The sequence below is a fragment of the Anabrus simplex genome, chromosome 1, assembly GCF_040414725.1.
Source record: "Anabrus simplex isolate iqAnaSimp1 chromosome 1, ASM4041472v1, whole genome shotgun sequence".
In the NCBI taxonomy this organism is placed as follows: Eukaryota; Metazoa; Arthropoda; class Insecta; order Orthoptera; family Tettigoniidae; genus Anabrus; species Anabrus simplex.
In genome coordinates this window covers 1,290,121,769-1,290,142,404 of record NC_090265.1, presented here as the reverse complement: position 1 = coordinate 1,290,142,404, position 20,636 = coordinate 1,290,121,769, and the positions used below count along the sequence as shown (strand labels likewise).

Sequence of the window (20,636 nt, the reverse complement as noted above, 5' to 3'; positions counted from 1 at the left end):
GCATTTGCCTGGTGTGAAAATGGGAAACCACGGAAAACCATCTTCAGGGCTGCCGATAGTGGGATTCGAACCTACTATCTCCCGGATACAAGCTCACAGCCGCGCGCCTCTACGCGCACGGCCAACTCGCCCGGTACTCCGTACTTTACTGAATTAGAGTGAGAAGGATATATCCTTAATGATCCTCTAGTTTCATATCCATGGATTGCACTAAAATGGGAGAAGTTAACAGTAGAATGGGTTAATTTTCTGTCTAGCTTATACATAAAGACTGCTGATGAAAATGCAATTTGTTTATGGAATGGCAGAATATTTGACTCTGAAAAAACTACATGTGACGGTTTGAGGAAGGGGAATCCATACATGATTTTGATGGCTCTTTTTTGTAGGATTTCCAAATTATTAATGTAATCTTTCCTACATCTTCCCCAAATAAAGCTTGCGTATGTTAGATGTGGGTGGATCATTGCATAATATATACACTTCAATTGTTGATGAGAAAAATTACTGTATCTTAATCTGTGCATTATTCCTATCAAAGGGGTAATTTTGCTGATTACATAATCAATATGGCTTTTCCAGGAAAGTGTTGAGTCTAATATTATACCAAGATACTTAGCTGAGTTGACTCGCTCTATTACTTGGTCCTTTAGGATAACAGTGTTAGCCGCTGTTATCTTACGGGCAGTTTTATGAAAGATTATTTTGTTTTAGTCACATTTATGATCATTTTTTTTTTAGATAAAGCCCAGTCCGATAACTTGTCCAAGTCACAATTTATGTCTTCCATAATTTGCGTTTCACATAGTCCTTTGTAAGTTATTAAGATATCATCAGCAAATACTTTACATTTCCCCTTTAGTGTTAGAGATTGTATGTCATTAATATAAATCAGAAATAGAATAGGACCTAGTACTGAGCCCTGGGGTATTCCCATTTTTGTCTGCTGCTTAAAACTTTTAGTATCGTTAATCATCACATATTGTGTTCGATTTGATAAATAATTTTGGAACCATTTGTGTGCTAAACCCCTAATTTCTGCTAATTTTAACTTTTTCAGAAGTATTTTGTGGTCAACCAGGTCAAATGCTTTTTTAAGATCTATGAGTAGCCCTGTTGCTAATTTATTTTCATCTAAGGTCTTTTGAACATCTATTACTGTATCAAATACAGCATTATCAGTTCCTCTATTTGGGAGAAACCCATATTGATTATTGGAAAAGTAATTAGTTTTACACAGAAAATTTACCAATCTAATTTTTACTACCATTTCTATGAGTTTTCCAATTGCAGATAATATACTAATTAGTCTGTAATTGGATGGATCTGTGTTATCTCCTGATTTAAAGATAGGTACAATTCTGGCACATTTGAGTAATTGGGGTATTTCTCCACTGAGAATTGAACGGTTAATAATTTCCACAATATATGGCACTAAACTTTCAACACAGTTTTTTAACATGACATTGGTTATTTTATCTTCTGTTAAATTATTTTTATTTTTTAGAGAAGTGATAATTTTGAGCACTTCACATTCATCAGTAGGAGACATGAAAATACTATTAGTTTGACTTTCAGCTGTTGTGCTGCCATGAACTTGCTCATCTTCAGGAAGACCTTTTCTTATATTTTCAGCTACATTAACGTATAGTTCATTTAGATTATTGCATATGTCCTCTGTGTTTGTAATCCTGACATCATTTACCACCAGATGGCTGATTTCATGTTTATGTCCAAGCTTCCTATTTAACACTTCATTGACTACATACCATGTTTCTTTTTGGATTTTGCAATTCTGTAATCTGTGTTCATAATACCTTTTTTGTAACTCTCTCTTCAATTTGGTTATTTTATTACTGATTCTTTTGTATTCTTCAATTACTTCTGCAGAGGGGTTTTTTTACTTTAGTTTTTGAAAACAGTGAGTCTTTGATGTGAATCAGTGTTAGTAATTCTTGGGTAACCCAAGGTTTTAGGGGAATGTCTTTGGGGTTCTTTCTTTTTATTGAAATTGAGCTGGTTTCAATTCCTGTGCTAATATACTCATTAAATTTATTATAATAAGTGTTTATATCCATTTCCTCACATTTACATTTATTTTGTAGGATATACTGATTTAATTTGTTGTAATTTACAATTTGCTTACCACTATCTTTGATTATTGGTACTACTGGAACTGATTTTTCACTAGAAATTTCACATACCAGTAGGTAGTGATCACTTAAGTTATTTGTTATATTGAATACATGACATTTTTTACTACTATTTGTGACAAGTATGTGATCAGTTAATGTGGAGGTTGTTTTCATTACTCTAGTTGGGTATTTGTTATTACATGTTATATAGCCGTAAGTTGTTATTAAATTGTCATACAAAGTTCTGTTTCTGGAGGTAGAAAGCAAGTCTATATTTGTATCTCCAAGTATTATTGAAGTATGCCCTGAACTGCTATTTAGGATATTTTCTAGATCAAACAAAAAAACTTGGCGAGTTACTATCCTGTGGGTTGATTTCCTTTTGTAATCATGACTTGCAGTATGCTATGAGATTTATTTATTTAATTTATGACATTGCTTTTCCATTTGTTTGAAACATAAAGCGAAACACCCCCACCTATCTGCTCTCTTACCACATGATGAGAAGTGTAGTTTTTTATTTCAAAAGCGTGGGTTAGTTTGTTGGTTAACCAATTTTTGGAGATTGCAAGAATATCTACTTCTTTAATCTGATCTAAGATAATTTGTATATTATCAAATTTATTTTTCATGCTTTGTGTATTTATGTGTAAGCCTTTCAATTCAAATGATCTACTTTCTGAAACTCTATCTTTAATATAATTATTTAGGGTTTCACATTTAAATTCGTGTACTTTAAGAAATTTGTTTTCAGGATCCAGGTTTGGTTATGTAAGGACAAAAATTTGAAATTAAGAAAAGAAAGCTTGGAATTGAAGCGGGCACAACACAAGAAAGGTTACCTCGTTGTTTCCAGATCAGCTGGAGTGAGCAAGTTCATGCAGAACTTCAGGGTTTGCCACTAGCCTTAACAAAGAAGGAAGATATCCATACCCAACTACAAAGCCACTAAATGAAATCCAGTACATTTCATGTAAACTGCAACAGGATCCAATTGGAACTGTAGCAATATCCATGGATTATCAATAAAATCAATCCATACCTAAACTGAGCATAATGGAGGTGTTCTATTCATCACAAGTATGGCTCTTCAGTGTGAGCATAGTCCATCACCATGACAGACAAGGAGATAATCCAGGAAAAGATGAAAGATTTATAGTTGGCCTGAAACACAGCATGGACATAATCGAATGAAGTGGTGTCCATATTGCAGCATTATATAAATGGGTTACTACTACTTCTAATATTCATAAGGTATAACTTTTCACAGACAATGAGAAACACAAAATAAAATTACAATAGTGTTCTTCCTTGTATCATCCCTTGCCTCCTTACCTAAATGAGATACACTACCTCTTCCTGGTTAGAAGCCAGTCACCATGCTCCTGGATCGACCTTTGGCAAGGTTATGAAGGATGTGTTGCAAAGAAACTATTTTTGGAAGATCCAGAAGAATATTACAAAATATATGACAATCAAGTACCTTTTGAACATTATGGAAAGCATTGGGAAGTGTTCAACTTCAATAGTGCTGTCAACAATACACTCATGGCCAAGATCCTATTTACATCTATCAACATACGAGTTGTGTTCTTTTGAAAAGGTACAACTGGAAAAAGCACTGTTGCTGCAAGTACGAACTATGCCTGAGGGTGACACAAAAGTAAATGCCCTGAAGAGGGGGTATGTTTCAATGGGTGTGTCACAGTTGTGCCACCAAAAGAATAAGGTTTTTCATGAGAAAGCAGAAGATGTATGGAATTTTACAGAATTCTTCCAGGTCCCTGAAAGACCAAAGGATGTGCAGATGCTTTTTATGGGATATACATACATTCATACGTACATACATACATATCCCATGTCCTTCCATCTTAAGTGATGGGTCGGCGTACGAGGCTTCTCCACCAATTCCAGTCTCTGAACTTCTCTCCTTCTTTGATGCTTTCCAAAGTATGTCCTCGCTGTTCAATGTCAATCTTCACCACGTCCTTGTACTTGAGTCTTGGTCGCCCTCTTAGGTGACCATAATAAAGGTGATGTTGAGGTATATGACTAGAACTTTCAGTTTCGCCACTTGAAACAAGTCAAATAAATTAACTGCAGTGTTAGATATTGTGGAAGAAAACTCTAAATTACTAGAAGCTAATGCCCATTATTTAACCCTCAGGTACTTGCAGCAAATTCTGTAAAATAAAGGTTATCACTGTGTGCAGTCAGAGTAATCACTTTACAAAAGAAAATATTTATAAAATCCTCCTATCAATACAAGTCAAGTCATCTGTTAGATGAAGCAAAGTCTATACATGTTTCAGCCTAATCTCAAGGCCATCTTCAGTAGTAAAACAATGATTACATAATATACGAACAAATTAAAAATCGTAATGATGTGAAGTGACAGTGATCATGATTGGTGAGTTAAAAACACGTTGAGGTACAAAGTCCTCTCGTCGAATAGATCTTGCTGACTGTTAAATAAAAACACTATGCTGAGGAGTGTAGTGAGACCGACAATACTACGAATAAAACGTGTATAACATTTGTAACTAAAAGTTGTCGTCTTGAATGGAGATGACCGTTGGTTTTTGTCAATGCTCACCCACAGTTTTTCACTATCACGTACTGCCCGAATTCTCTGTAAAGTTTCTTTGTAAGATTTTGGAAGATAGTTTTTTACAAGTTATAAATCTCATTTTTCAACCGTATTGGAGTTCAGAGTAATAAATTATTAAATTATTAATTATTAAATTATTAAATATTTAAATGAAGTCTCGGACATTAACAGCCCCATAATTGAGCAAATCCCCCAAATTAATTGCTAAATTCAGAATTAATGCTAATAATTTCATGAAGATTTTCCATTATAAACATGCTTTCAATCCTCCCGTAGCAACAGCAGCAATAGTAGCCACACCCACAACGCTTCCTACCACTGCATCCTCCCTATTGGCCGACAACTCGCGTAATGCCCCGCCTCCCTTCCACTTACTGCTACCTTCTCCGTCTCCACGACCACATTCGTACAACACACGACCGCATTCGTACAACACACGCAGCAGTAAGCCAGTTACCATTAAACCTCAATAAACAACCAAGGGATCAGTTCACACACGGGTAACCGCTTTCTGTTATTATCTCCTTATAGTGCTACATTCCTTATATTTCCAATAGATGACACTCATATCCCCCCCTCTTTTTTTTCTTCTTTTACAGGATACATCCGATTTAATTTCACGTACTAGATCAAAAATTCTCCGTTAGGAGAACAATCAACACATTACTGCACAAAATAATGGCTGAAATTACAGTGCAAGGAATCCCATAAGGGCTAATTTACGCCGATCTACACGACGTTTTGTTACCAGTGGACTTTGTTTTTCAACCATTATGTGTGATTTTTGGCGTTTCTCATCATGTTTATTTTTTAAAAAACAGCAACATATTTTATAATAAGAGCTCACCCAGATATGAAAAACTGGTTTTATCATAAACAGTTTAGTGCAATCGAACGTAGATATATTGGACAACGATTTTTAAGAACATCTAATTACCATATACTATTTTTAACATTTAAGCCATCCATTCCGTTTTACATTTTAAACAATTTGAATGATTAATTTTTGTTTTAATAGACATAAATAATCTTATTGATTATTTTTAAAGTGTTAAATTCATACATTTTACCAATGTATTTTAGACATTCTTTTGTGATATACACCAGGATCAGGGCCCTGACCTACCAATGTTTTAGGTTTTCTATTGCTGATGATGCTCACTAAGATTGAGCGAAACATGTCCAATTTGTGATTTAACGGTTTCATCCTAAATATAAGGATTTTGTGTATTGGAAAGGTGGTTCTTCAAATATATTACAAATATAATAATTTATTAGATATTTTTTTTCTTAATGTGGATTTCTCCAGAGGCTCAAAATGTACAAAATGTACAAATGACCAACTGAAGATAAAATATCAATTCACCAGAACAGACCCAGAAAATCAATCGCAGATCAAAAAATAAACAAACACCAAGTATTAAATTAGAAGGATCAGTAAACAGGCTAAATCAAAATCACATGGACGAAGAAATAATTTGGGAACTCCATCTACCAAACTCAGCAATCCATACATCCAGTTAAATTAATAAATTTCATTGTTTGTCCGTATTGAACCCAGATTACGACTTTTATTATAATTTGGATCCACCTTATTCATTACATAAAAACTGTTGTTTAGATTAAATTACAACATTTATTTCAATCAGAACTAGTTTCGACGCCCTTTTTGTGTCGTCATACATCCATGCACTCAGTATCAACAACAACCAATCCCCAGAAAAACAAAAACAAATCAGCATCCCCATGCAAGAGATAAAAAAGATGATCAAGGTCAGGAAACAATGAAATAATCATGCCATTAAGCAAAATGGAGGGGGGGGGGTACAGAGAGGGGACTCGGTATCAAAATATCCCACCACACATACTCGAAAAATAATTTGAATGACGCACAGTAAGATAAAATTACATGACCAAAAATATTAAATGTATCAGTACTCACAAGAGTGGTGAGGTATTCCATAGTAACTTACCCACACACTGAGAAAATTACCAAATCTAATTAACAAAATAAATATTAAGAAACTACATGTGTAACCAAGAGAATACTAAAATGGGATTATTTTGTCCGTCTCATCCGACAACAACCAAACATGGCTTTATTTTCACTCTGGGTCGACGAGCCATAGCCAGGCACGTCTATCCTTGTTGAAAGTCAACAACGGACAATCTGCCCATTACAACAACCAACTACGGAAAACTTTTGAAGCAGCGAAATACGCGCGCTCTGGCGTAAGAGTTCACACAGGAGACGAGTAAGCTTATTCATTGCCAGATGGCGTAAGATTCCACAACATGTCACTATTGAATGGGTCACTCACAAGGAACACATGAGTGAGCGGGAAGAAATAGAGTCAATGTCCAAATACATTTTGAAACACAATAAATGGTATTTGCTTTACGTCGCACCGACACAGATAGGTCTTATGGCGACAATGGGACAGGAAAGGCCTAGGAATGGGAAGGAAGTGGCCGTGGCCTTAATTAAGGTACAGCCTCAGCATTTGCCTGGTGTGAAAATGGGAAACCATGGAAAACCATATTCAGGGCTGCCAACAGTGGGATTCGAACCCACTATCTCCCAGATGCGAGCTCACAGCTTATGGCCAACACGTCCTGTCACAATAAATGTAGATATGCTGTCCAGACATATAAATTGAATACAGCAGTTTATCAGTAGAAAGCATAAGTTCCAATAATTGTTTGTACTGTAGTTACGTTACACCATTATGTAATAACCTATTGATTATGAATTTGCTAATGCTCACAGCTGGCTGGTATGATTGTGTCTTGCAGATCAACACTGGAGGTTCAATGTGCCTGGCCTTCGATGTGTCGTCTTCCTGTCAGTGTATGATCTTTGGTGATGCTGGAGGTTCCTTGCACCTGTACACTTCCAATCCCCATACAGCTATGTTTAATAGCTTTTCACGAGAGACTGAATTTGCTGATCCTGTCGAACCCTTGCCTCCTATTAGTATAAGTGATACACATATTCCACTCTCCTCCATTCCTCTCCCATACTGTCAACCAGGGACCACACTTCTCTCAGACTGGCCTGAAGAGTTCTTGAAGAAAGTTTATAGGTAAGTTTTATTTTAAACTGCTTTTATAGTAAATGGTATGCTTTGCAACAAATGTAGATAATGCAGTCAAGATATACAACATATCACTGTTCTTATTATATCCTGTCAACTGTACAGCATTGTGTTTAAAAATCATGTATGAACAAATAATTTCTGTTTTCTTGATACCTGTGTAATTGGTATCTCTGAGCAAAACATAGTGGAAATGTCTATATAACATTGCAGGTGGTGGTCATTATTATAATTTTAAGTGAAATTGTAAGATGAGCTCCCTGTCTTAACTGTAATCATAGGAGAGTGAAGAGAAGGTCCAACTCCTCAAAGAATGAAGATATTGGCAATAGAAAGCAAAGGCCCATTGAAGGTGTGAAAAGGAAGATTTCCTTATTAGTTTTGTGAGGCTTAGGAGTTGGAAGAAAGTAAGAATTGACAAGGAGAGATTGAATAAGAAGGATTGAAAACATATTAATGGAATTTCTCAGGTGAAAGTTTTATTTTTTAAATTTTTTTTTATTTCGTTAGGGCCATCTATGGACCACAGTGCTTGTGTTTTAGCTGTTTCTTGATGTCATCATCGTTGTTTGCCACAATTGGTGTTCTTAGCGGTTGGTTTGGCAGCTGTTTTCTTGTTGGTACCTCGAGCTTTTGTGATGGCCCAGTAGTCCTTCCATTTTCCGGCTAAATTCAATCTTACGCTCCTCAGACTATTTCCTAGTCTCGTCTTTTGGTCTGTGGATAACTTCTATGAGGGATGTTACAAAGGATGATAGTTACTCTGATCAGCTGTGTCATTTTGATTTATATGGAGTTCCAAAAGGTCCTTCTCCACTTGCTTCATCCACACGAATCCAGTAGCTTTGCCCTTGTTAGCAGCCTTGAAGATCCTATGGGATAATCTATTTGAGTCCATTCTGGATAGGTGTCCATAAAAAGCCAGTCGCCTTCATCTGATGGCATCTATGGGATTTTCTTGGTATTTATATAGCTCACGATTTGGTTGATACCATCGGCTTCAATCTGGTAAAATTCTTGGTCCCACTATCCGTCTCAGGAACTTTCTTTCTTGTACCTCGAGGGCTCTTAGTGGGGTGGTCTTAGTTAAATATAGACACTCTGCTGCATAGAGGACTGAAGGTTTGATTACTGCATTGTAGTGTCTTAGTTTGACATTCGACAGATTTTTTGAAGCATATAGTTTTCTACAGGCATGGTAAGCCTTATTTAGTTTGAGTCTCCTGTGTTGAAGAACCATTGTTTTGCTGAGGTCCTCTGAGAACCATTCCTCAAGGTACTTTACACTTTTGACTCTCTTGATGTAGTTATTATCACTGACTCTCATCATTCCAAGGGCATCTTTGATGTTAGTAACAAACTTGGTCTTTCCTATGTTGATCAAAAGACCCGTTTTAGCCACTATTGAATGCAGTGTTTGGAGCTGAGTAGTAGCCTCCTGTATGTCATCTGTAAGACAGATCGTCTGCGAAGGCTAGGCATATCCTTAGGTTGTCGGCTTTAATCCCCATCCGTAATCCAGTGTGCTCTGGAAGGAATCTCATCCACTCTCTAATGATCTTTTACAGAACGCAATTAAATAATATGCATGAGATGCCATCTCCTTGTCTCACCCCTGTTTTAATGGCGAAACTCTCCGAGAGTTGTCCTCTAAACTTTACTCTGGCTGTGGTATTGTGCAAGGTGGCTTGCACCAGCCTTTTGATCTTGTCTTTATTTATTTATTTGTGTGTGTTTTTTTATTTATATACAGTATATATTGACTACAAGATCAGTAGAAATATTAAACTCAACTGCCTTGCTTTTGCAGACGATTTAGCATTACTTGCAAATACAATAGAAGAGGCTAAATTTCAAATTGAACAACTAGAAATTATAGCAAAAAAATGGGATTACAAATTTCATTTGAAGAAACAGAAATGATGCCAACTTTTAAAGTTGATTTACCAGTTATTGAACTGTACAGTAATAAAGAGATTAAAATTGTTCAAAAATTCAAATATCTTGGGGAAATTATAACATGGAACACAAATGAAAAAGAAGCAATAGAACACAGAACAACTAAATTTAAACAAGCACAAAGACTTACCTGGCCAACCTATTAAAAAAAAATCTTTCGATAAACGCTAAGCTGAAACACTGTAATTCCATAGTTAAACCAGAGGCAACGTACGCTAGTGAAACTTTATTCAAATTAAATGTAAAATCTACAACAGACAAATTACAGAAAACTGATAGAAGAATTCTTCGAACAATTATTAGTAAAAAACACCAAGTTGATAGACAGTGTAGATTGTTGCCTAACAACATTGTCTATCGTGAATGTGAATCAATAATATCTACAATGCATAAAAGAAGAATTTCCTTTTTTCTGTCACATATCAAGATTACCAGACACCAGGACTTTGAAACAACTATTTCATTATTTAAAAAAAAAAAATCAATAATAATTGGTTCAAAGAAGTTCAGGATGATTTGGAAGAATTGGGTATAACTCGGCAACAAATTAAAGACAGAAAAGAGAAGAGGATTTTGAAGAACAAAAGCATAAGTCTCAAACTAAAAACAGTTGAACCGAAACAATATACTATAACATGAAGATTTATTTACTTTAAAGTAGTAAGTAAATAAACTAATGTATTGATAAGGTGGAGACTTCTCAATTATCTTTATGTTGTAGTAGCAATCAATACGGAGATGAAGCTAATAGACTATGAAACAATATACTATATCGGACACACAAAGGGCTTCCAGATTGGAGAGGATGAGAAAGTTCTGGGAGAAGAAAAAGAAGAAATTAACTCAAATGTATTGATTTAAGTGCTCCAATGTGGGCGTAAAATATGTAAATAATAAATATATTGACTACATTACAACATACCTCAAAACAATCGAGAAGTGTTCCACTCCTCAACATTAGCAATATATGGCATAAAATTGCTGTACCCAATACTTAATATTTGCTCAATAGCTGAAATTGTAAATCTGAAACAAATATACCAAATGTATTCACATAGTAGATGCTCTTTGTTTTGCAATCTTTATTTTTAAAATTTGGGTGCATCTTGTATATGAGGAAAATGTTTTGTCAGTGTGAAATATAAACTGCAAACAATGCATTGATGGTCTTGTTACAAAGGTGTCTATGATCGATAAGTAGCATCAGCTGTGTAACTTATCCAACAAAACAGATGACATACGGAGAGTTAAAATTGGAAATAAAGTATACCAATAATCATTGTTTAAACTTCCTGTGCAAGTTGAATATTTTTACTTACTTCTGTCCATTACAAAAACACTGTTTCTGCAGGCTTTCTGACAATACTTGGTTATTTATCGTAACTTTATGCACATCAAAAACAAGCAATCGCTATTAGAGTTTTCATGCATTGTTGTTAAAAAATTACTACTCCATTCCTCATTTTTGATCATCTCTATTAAACACTATCAACACACACTAAAAATACTTCACGCTGCCATCTCCTTTACACACCTTGTATAGAAATAATTCCTATCCTTCATGGAAAGTTTAGTATGTGGTCAGCACAACTGAGTCTGCAACTGTTGATCTATGTTTACTAGTTATACTGCTTTTGCAATCTATCCAATTTGTTACATGACAGTTCTACAGGATGTTATTTATTTGGAACTCCTTATGACCTGAAATATTGTACCATTGAATTATTTTCCTTTAAAAACTGTCATCATTCAGGAAGAACATTTAAAAACTTGACCTGCAATTATTTTATTAATACTGTATGTGTTAATTGAGAGTTAAATCGTAACAATGTGCCATGAGCATTTAAAAACTGTCCATGGATTGCTAGTGTCCAGGTGGTGAGCTGCAACTGTTTGTCTCTGTTGATTCAACTCTGAACCCTCAATTGAGGCAGGTGTACACATTGCATAAGCAAGCTCAAATACTGCACCATGACGTCTGTTCGTGAGGTGTGGATCTTTCAGTCACCCTAGACTACAATCTCTCCACAGTGTATAATTTAAGATCTAATTTGTTGTAATGAAGTACAGTAATTAAAATTGTATGGTACCAGGTGAGTTGTCCATGCGGTTAAGGGGATGCAGCATCTGGGAGATAGTGGGTTCAAAACCCACTGGCAGCAGTACTCAAGATGGTTTTCTGTGTTTTCCCATGGTTTCCCATTTTCACACGAGGCAGTACCTTAATTAAGGCAACAGCCGCTTCTTTTCCACTCCTAGGCCTTTCCTATCCCATCGTCACTGTAAGACCTGTCTGTGTCGGTGTGAAGTAAAGCAAATTGTTAAAAAAAAAAATGCATGGTAAGGTACACTTGGTAGTAATGTGCTGCATGGATTTATCGAGATAAGGTTCTGCTAATAAATTGAGTGTATGGTTTGAACATTTACAGTGTAAGCTAAAAGTACTATAGTTAATGGACTAATGTTTTAATGTGATTCAATTTAAAAGAAATATGTGCAGGTTTAAATGCTTCCTAATTGCTTCCCTTTACTGTATCCTTTCCTTAATTTCCCCCTTGTTTATTGTGCTGTTGCTGTTGCATCCCCATCACTACTTTGGCAGGCACAGCTGTTGTTCTTGTTGTTTTCTGATGTCTTTTAATAAAATCTTGATGATATCATATTAGCAGTATTACTCATTACACAATTGTTGGATTTTAAATATTACCAAGACAATATGTTGAAAATGAAATGTGTTCATTAAGTGGGGAGTTTTTTCTTCAAAATGTTCAGAGGAATATTGGGGTTTGTTCATTATTTGATGGCTTCTATTACATGAATATATACATTTGGTAAACCATGAATATAATCTATAACCCACCCCTCTTTTACACTTTTCAAGGGGCCCAGGGAATGCTGGTGTAAAAGGGGAAAAAACTTGCATATGTAAAAATGCTCTGGAAACGGAGGTAAATGTTACACAAATGCATATTATTATGAAGTATTTCAATCTTAATCTTCTCATCCACTGACCAGAAGAAGGGTACCAGTAGGTAGTTAAAATATTAAACCCCATGGCACTACAGCCCGAAGGCCTGCAGATTATGAGAGTTTAAGTATTGTGGAATATAATTCTTTTAATCTGGTTATCTTTCTTAGAATGGTTATAGAATTATCTAAGATGAAATTAATTTTCTTTTTCTATATTAAGATCTTCATTTTCTGAGGTGGTGGTCATGATTATTGTTTTAAGTGAAATTGTAAGACGACCATCCTGTCTTGACTCAAAGAATGAAGATATTGGCAAACGAAAGCAAAGGCTCATTGAAGGTATGAAAAGGAAGACTCCTTATTAGATTTGTGAGGGTTAGGGGTTGAAAGAAAACAAGAATTGACAAAGAGAGATTGGATAAGAAGGATTGCAAACATATTAATGGAATTTCTGAGGTGGAAGGTTGATTTTTACTATATTAACACACATTTATTCCAGATGGAAAATTACACTATAACGGCTTTCTACCATAACAGTCCAGATTCAATCTCTGTTTACACTTCTTATTTCTAATGTCCTCTTTGTTTTTCAAGTTCATAAAGGTTATGAAAATTCTTTCACCCCGTCTACAGATGATAGATATCTACGTAAAATGTCCACTGCTGCACTTGCCTCAGCACTGATAGACATCACTCTACTATGTTCATCATCTGGTGGTGGTGATTATTGTTTTAGGAGGAACTACAACTAGGCGGGCAACTATCATCTATTAACGTTAATCAGAGGAGAAAGAATGGCAGGGGTCCTACTCTTCAGAAAATGAAGGTATTGGCCAAAGAAAGGCAAGGGCCACGAAGGGCAGGGGATACTGTGGGTGTTAATCTACCACTCCCATTCTCAGGGGGAACTCGTGAGGCACTTGGCTGCTGTTTGTTCTGCAACCAACTCCTCCACACTTCTTTCCTCTGCAGTTATCACAGCATAATCCACCTGAAGAAAGTCTTCAGTAGTGCAGTTTGACTGCAAAATTCTTCATATATCAGGAAGCAGGCCACATTCTACTTCTAATGGCACTGAAAGTCGGGATGATTCTGAAAAATCCTGCCTTCAAAAAATAATTGGAGATGCTAGTCTGTTTCATAGCCTTGCAAGATTTCGCAGTGAAGTGAAGCGCATCCAAGATTGAAACTTTAAATTGTGAATGATTCTTCCCAGCATCCACAAGGAATAAAATTTGCTGCACCAGGCTCTTCCTATAAAGTGACTTAAAGGAATGTATAACTCCTAAATCCATAGGCTGCATCTTGCATGTGCAGTTACCAGGCAGAACTTCTAGCTGCATGTTCCTCAAACAAACATCCATGGGATGTGCGGGACAATGTTTGATGAAAAGGAGGATCTTCCTATTTTGCACACCCATTTCTACACCCAGACCAGCTCACTTCTAACAAAAAAGATGTGATGTCATCCAAGATTTATAGTTGGCATCATAGGCAGTTGGTAATGATCGCACATGCTTGAAGCAAAGAGGCTTTTTATATATCCCTTTCGCAAAGGTGTGGAGCTTCACAGAGCAATGAGCATTGGCCCCTGACATTGCTGTGAGTCTCATTTTACTGCGTTTCCCACCATGGCATTTACTGTATCCCCTTTGAATGCCAAAATCTTGTTAGGCAACACACTGCCTGTTGTGAATCGTGATCATGGTGAGAGAGCAAGATTATTGAAACACACCTTTATGTAGCAGTTCCTCCCTTTATTTACGAAGACAATATATAAACAAGTGAACACACAAAGATGCTTTGTTCACGGAGTAAAAGAAGATATGTCAGGCAAGATCCTCAACATCCTCCCCACCCTGGTCAATCTCCAGAGGGATGACCAGTTGTATCGGTCAGCTAATTCTCAATCCACCTGGCTGATATATCATGACTGTTCTTACCCGTCCCTCTCTTCCTTGGAGAATTCCTCGATGCGAGCTCTTCTCCACTTCAATCTGGGCAGCACGTCGTCTTGTAACAAAACAATATCCCTTTTTAAAGTTAAGAACTTCATTTTGGTCCATATTGAATCTAGATTTACACTATAAATTGAGGATAATTATGTCCACCTTTTCAATACAAAAACAATGTGACGTCATTAACACATCACATATTTATTACCTTTCAAACATTGGGACCGGTTTCGGCATTATTTGTACGCCATCATCAGCCATAGGAAACTTTGTGACAAGGCCTAAGTACAATATTAACATAACTTACAACATACATATATATACACTGACTGACAGAGCAAATGCAACACCAAGAAGGAGTGATCAGAACTTTATGCCAATTGCAGGGTAGACTGACGTCACCGAGGTATGCTCATGATGTGAAATGCGCTGCTGTGCTGCGCACGTAGCGAACGATAAATGGGACACGGTGTTGGCGAATGGCCCACTTCGTACCGTGATTTCTCAGCCGACAGTCATTGTAGAACGTGTTGTCGTGTGCCACAGGACACGTGTATAGCTAAGAATGCCAGGCCGCCATCAACGGAGGCATTTCCAGCAGACAGACGACTTTACGAGGGGTATGGTGATCGGGCTGAGAAGGGCAGGTTGGTCGCTTCGTCAAATCGCAGCCGATACCCATAGGGATGTGTCCACGGTGCAGCGCCTGTGGCGAAGATGGTTGGCACAGGGACATGTGGCACGTGCGAGGGGTCCAGGCGCAGCCCGAGTGACGTCAGCACGCGAGGATCGGCGCATCCGCCGCCAAGCGGTGGCAGCCCCGCATGCCACGTCAACCGCCATTCTTCAGCATGTGCAAGACACCCTGGCTGTTCCAATATCGACCAGAACAATTTCCCGTCGATTGGTTGAAGGAGGCCTGCACTCCCGGCGTCCGCTCAGAAGACTACCATTGACTCCACAGCATAGACGTGCACGCCTGCCATGGTGCCGGGCTAGAGCGACTTGGATGAGGGAATGGCGGAACGTCGTGTTCTCCGATGAGTCACGCTTCTGTTCTGTCAGTGATAGTCACCGCAGACGAGTGTGCGTCGGCGTGGAGAAAGGTCAAATCCGGCAGTAACTGTGGAGCGTCCTACCGCTAGACAACGCGGCATCATGGTTTGGGGCGCTATTGCGTATGATTCCACGTCACCTCTAGTGCGTATTCAAGGCACTTTAAATGCCCACCGCTACGTGCAGCATGTGCTGCAGCCGGTGGCACTCCCATACCTTCAGGGGCTGCCCAATGCTCTGTTTCAGCAGGATAATGCCCGCCTACACACTGCTCGCATCTCCCAACAGGCTCTACGAGGTGTACAGATGCTTCCGTGGCCAGCGTACTCTCCGGATCTCTCACGAATCGAACACGTGTGGGATCTCATTGGATGCCGTTTGCAAACTCTGCCCCAGCCTCGTACGGACGACCAACTGTGGCAAATGGTTGACAGAGAATGGAGAACCATCCCTCAGGACACCATCCGCACTCTTATTGACTCTGTACCTCGACGTGTTTCTGCGTGCATCGCCGCTCGCGGTGGTCCTACATCCTACTGAGTCGATGCCGTGCACATTGTGTAACCTGCATATCGGTTTGAAATAAACATCAATTATTCGTCCGTGCCGTCTCTGTTTTTTCCCCAACTTTCATCCCTTTCGAACCACTCCTTCTTGGTGTTGCATTTGCTCTGTCAGTCAGTGTATATATATTTTTTTTAAAATTGAAATATTCATACATGACTATTAAAATTTGGTGTACACCATAAAACCTTAGATTAAAATTGGTAGCATATTTTATGCGACATATTATAACTTATTTTCTTTATACAATTATTTGACTAAAGTTAAAGCTTTTGTCAGTTTTTATAAATATTACAAAATGCTAATTGAGCATCCAGATAACAATTTTTCAATCTTTAAAAACTTTTATAACTACTAGGCGTTAAAGATAATAAATAGTGCATTTGTTTGGTCAAAAATACTAAATTGACATGCATTAAAATGAAATCGCCTGCTGTCAGATTGGAAACAGTGACCTATTTGTACTAGGTATGGGGATAAGTTACATTATAAATCTTTAGTAATTTTATATCTTGCGTTAATATAGTTTGGTTATTTAATAACAAGTCGAATAAAATGGTAAATTCGGCTGATATTTTAAACTTTAAAACATTATTTGTCCATTATAGAGGTTCCTTTTTCAGTGAAGATATATAGTGAGCAAAACAGTTCCTCTTAGAATTGATTACAGGTTCACTCTGTTTTAGGTGGATTTTGGATTGAATAAATTTCTTATTTCGTAATATAATGTTGTTGAGCAATGTTTGTATATGTAATATTCCGTGTTTTATGCTAATGTTCTTAAAATGTAGATCGACTTGATAGAAGTGGACTGGTGAACCGGAATTTCTTGAACCATTACATTCGAGGTCTTTGAGGTTCTAGAAATATCTCGATCCAAGACGGACCTAAGAAGAGAGAGATAGATATATATATATATATACTATGTATTAGCGTAAGAATAACTAAGTTTAATAGGCATTATTTTCGTTTAAGTAGAAACTCACCTTAAGCACAATGTTGTCGAGAATGAAGCTAGTGAGGAACTGTCTACCAGAAAGGCAGAAAGCAGACTACGAGTATTAGAAGAGGGGCGGAGCATGTTATGTAGGGAAAGGGGGATCGCGGTAATGCGAGGTTATTGGTCGGGAGGGCGTGGATTACGGAGGGGATGGTAGATGAGCATATTGCGCACCATTTTGTGTACTGGTTGATTTATTGGTCTTTTTAGATTGTTGATCACTGAAATGAGCGTATCAAACAATATCGTGGGTTTTTTCGGATACCTCATTCAGATGCACCAATTTACACTACTAATTCAACGCAACACGAGGACCAAAAAAAGATCCTACAGCTTACGAATAAGATTAAAGACACAAAAACCATCATCACCAAAGCAGACAAAGGAAATACCACTGTTACAATGGAGAAAACTGATTATATAACCAAAACAAAAAACTTTTTTACTGGCAGTTCTTTTACAATAATAGAAAAAGATCCAACCAAATCTATTCAAAAACAGTTAAAACAGACACTAAAAAACATAACCTTCCTGTTGACGGATAGCGAAAAAAACAAGCTGATCAACATGAACCCTTATCTCCCCACGGTCAAAGCCCAACCAAAAATCCATAAGGAAGGAGTACCTATACGTCCCATAGTAAATTTTAGACCGAGCCCTCTTTACAAGACAGCGCAATTTATACAACAGTTCCCAAGAAAACACTATACTTTTAAAGCAAACAAATCCGTGATGAACACTCTAGAATTAGTTAAAAAAACTAGACAACTTTAAAATGCAACCCCATTATATGACGCATTCATTTGATATCATCAACATGTATGCAAACATAAAACCAGAAAAAGTACTACCAATAATTTCAAAAAACTTACGTACTCACAGCAAACTCAGTCAATTAGAAATAGCAGATTTTATGACCATCCTTAAACTATTAGTTAATAGCAATTACTTTACATATGACAAAGTGATATACAAACAAGATGGACTGGCCATGGGGTCACCAGCGTCTGGCATTTTGGCTGATATATATCTAGATTTCTTTGAACATACTAGAATAGAAGATGATGAGAAATTTAATAACATTCTCTTGTGGGCCAGATTCGTTGATGATACGTTTATAGTTATGGACCAGCATATTTCAGACGCACCTACCACCCTGGCACACCTTAATAATATTGATCCAGATATTAAGTTTACAATAGAATCCGAGGATAATTGATAATTGATAGATTTCTCCTAAGTAAACGCAGAAGCAGTTCACCACCGATGAAAACAACAAATAAGTATAAAGGTTGACTTACAGGTTGGTTTGAGGTCCCAGCAGTAGGAAAGTTAAACAACATGGCCAGGCCATGTGCTCCTTACCGTAGAAGTTGGTGTTTTCAAGGTAAAATAAAAATCACACACTACGAGGATGTATTAGATGAACGCTGAGGGTGTGGAGCACAACTCTACATCCTTTTAAATTCACTATCCACAGTCCATTATACTATGCCAATGCATTGCCTGGAGCTCGGTACACCAACGTCTTCTCGGCATGATAGAAAAGCAGCGACTCCTCGCTTCGCTTCCCTCTCCGGAGACGGACTATTTAAAAAATGGCCGACACCAAGCGCTGATTGGCCGGAGCAATGTCAAAGAATAAGACGACATATAGTTCCTACTATAGCCGTAAGATTGCAGCATCAACCAGAGCTTACACGCCCTCGTAGAATTAAACTTTAAAAACAGTGAGAACACCGATTAAGCAGTAGAAATAAGAATACGGATTTCTAAGCCATAACAGGCGGTCCCAAAATGTAGATGCAGAGAAGGCAAACTCGAAACCTCGGTTTCAGCCTCCCCCGCTTTAAGGGTTTCATATTTTCATACATCACCCCATAACGTAGTCCAGTGTATGAAATTAAGCTGGTTTTTAGGTGTTTCAGTCCACAACAAATAAAGGTCACTGGTACCGAGTCCATTTTTAGATTTTCATAGCATGCAGAAGTGAAGGCATTCCTAAACGGGCAATGTACATAGCTCACCACCAATCATACCATAAGTTCATTGAACACAGTTCAAGGTTCAGAAGTTATAGGTTACGATTAAACTTACACAGCACCACAACACAGTTTTTCTTATGAAATCCACAATTTTGAAACAGTTCAGGATTCAGTTTTTCTACATGTTTTACACCAAGTTCGTTTTAGATTACCTTTCACATACAGTTTCATAGCAAACGCTTTACCATTACCATTCCTGAGTTCATGTGGAATTTGGAATTTTTTGAAATTTTTCACATAACCAGAACAAATGTTCTTCGCTTGCAGACTTCAATCACCAAACACACCTTTGTTTACAAGAGAAGTTCAATGGACCATTAGAAAACAGTATTTTAAGTCCACTACAGTTCAGGATAGATCACCTAACACTGCTTACAATACCCTTCCAAGCATTAAACCAATTTTTTTTATTAAATCGGGTTGCTAATAAAGAAACGCACCATCAGGATTGTTTCAATTACAGCGAAAAGGCCCGCAAAAAGAAAAAACAAAGACCAAAGGGAGGGAAGGAAAATGCAACGTTGGTGAGTAATCATAAATAAGGTGATAAAATCCAAAATATACAGGTCACGTAATAAATTAGGTTGGCACTAGAGTATATCTTTGGCTTGAGAAGGGACCAAGAGCAAGGAAAAGAAAAAATAAGTAAGGAAAAGGAAAGGAACCTTACCAAACAGAATATTTTTCCAATAAAATAGCAAGGTGCAAAATAACAATAATAGAGAAGTCACATGCATACAATCGAGCACAATCAAGGTTTCCAATAACACAAGGGAAACACTTTAAATAAGGTAAATAAATATTTACACCAATTAATTAAGGAGAATAAATGCCCTCAACGAAGGAGCACACTACACTTTAAATACAACACGGTAGCTAGGCTACGCACAGACACAGCTTAACCTTAGGAAAGGAAAACTAAACGAACCCCAATTACTCACATAAGGAAGTTCAACAAGATGACCAGACGGTAGGTACATGATTGCAATTTTAAAATACAACGTACCACGAAAAATACAGGTTAGGATATAGGCAACATTACCATACAATTCCATAGAACTGCCACAGAAACGCCGCAGAACCACCCATAGTGGAGCCAACTAAAGGCTAGCTTATCAAATACACTACAGAAATCTTCCAAAAATTAGTAATACTCAGGATTACAATGCCACACAAGTAATCATATACATAACCAAGTAGAATGAAAATATGAAACAGTAATAGCGATCAGAGTAAGTACACC

The 20,636-nt window shown here is 37.2% G+C and overlaps 1 protein-coding gene across 1 annotated transcript in view; it reads left to right on the top strand.

Annotated features, from left to right (window-relative positions):
- The window catches only part of PAN2 (PAN2-PAN3 deadenylation complex catalytic subunit PAN2), a 317,774-nt gene that overhangs the window by 76,316 nt on the left and 220,822 nt on the right, over window positions 1–20,636 (top strand). The window contains exon 7 of the mRNA XM_067138515.2: window positions 7,543–7,832. Within this exon, the coding sequence (XP_066994616.1) occupies window positions 7,543–7,832 (290 nt within the window). The remainder of the gene's footprint in view (window positions 1–7,542; window positions 7,833–20,636) is intronic.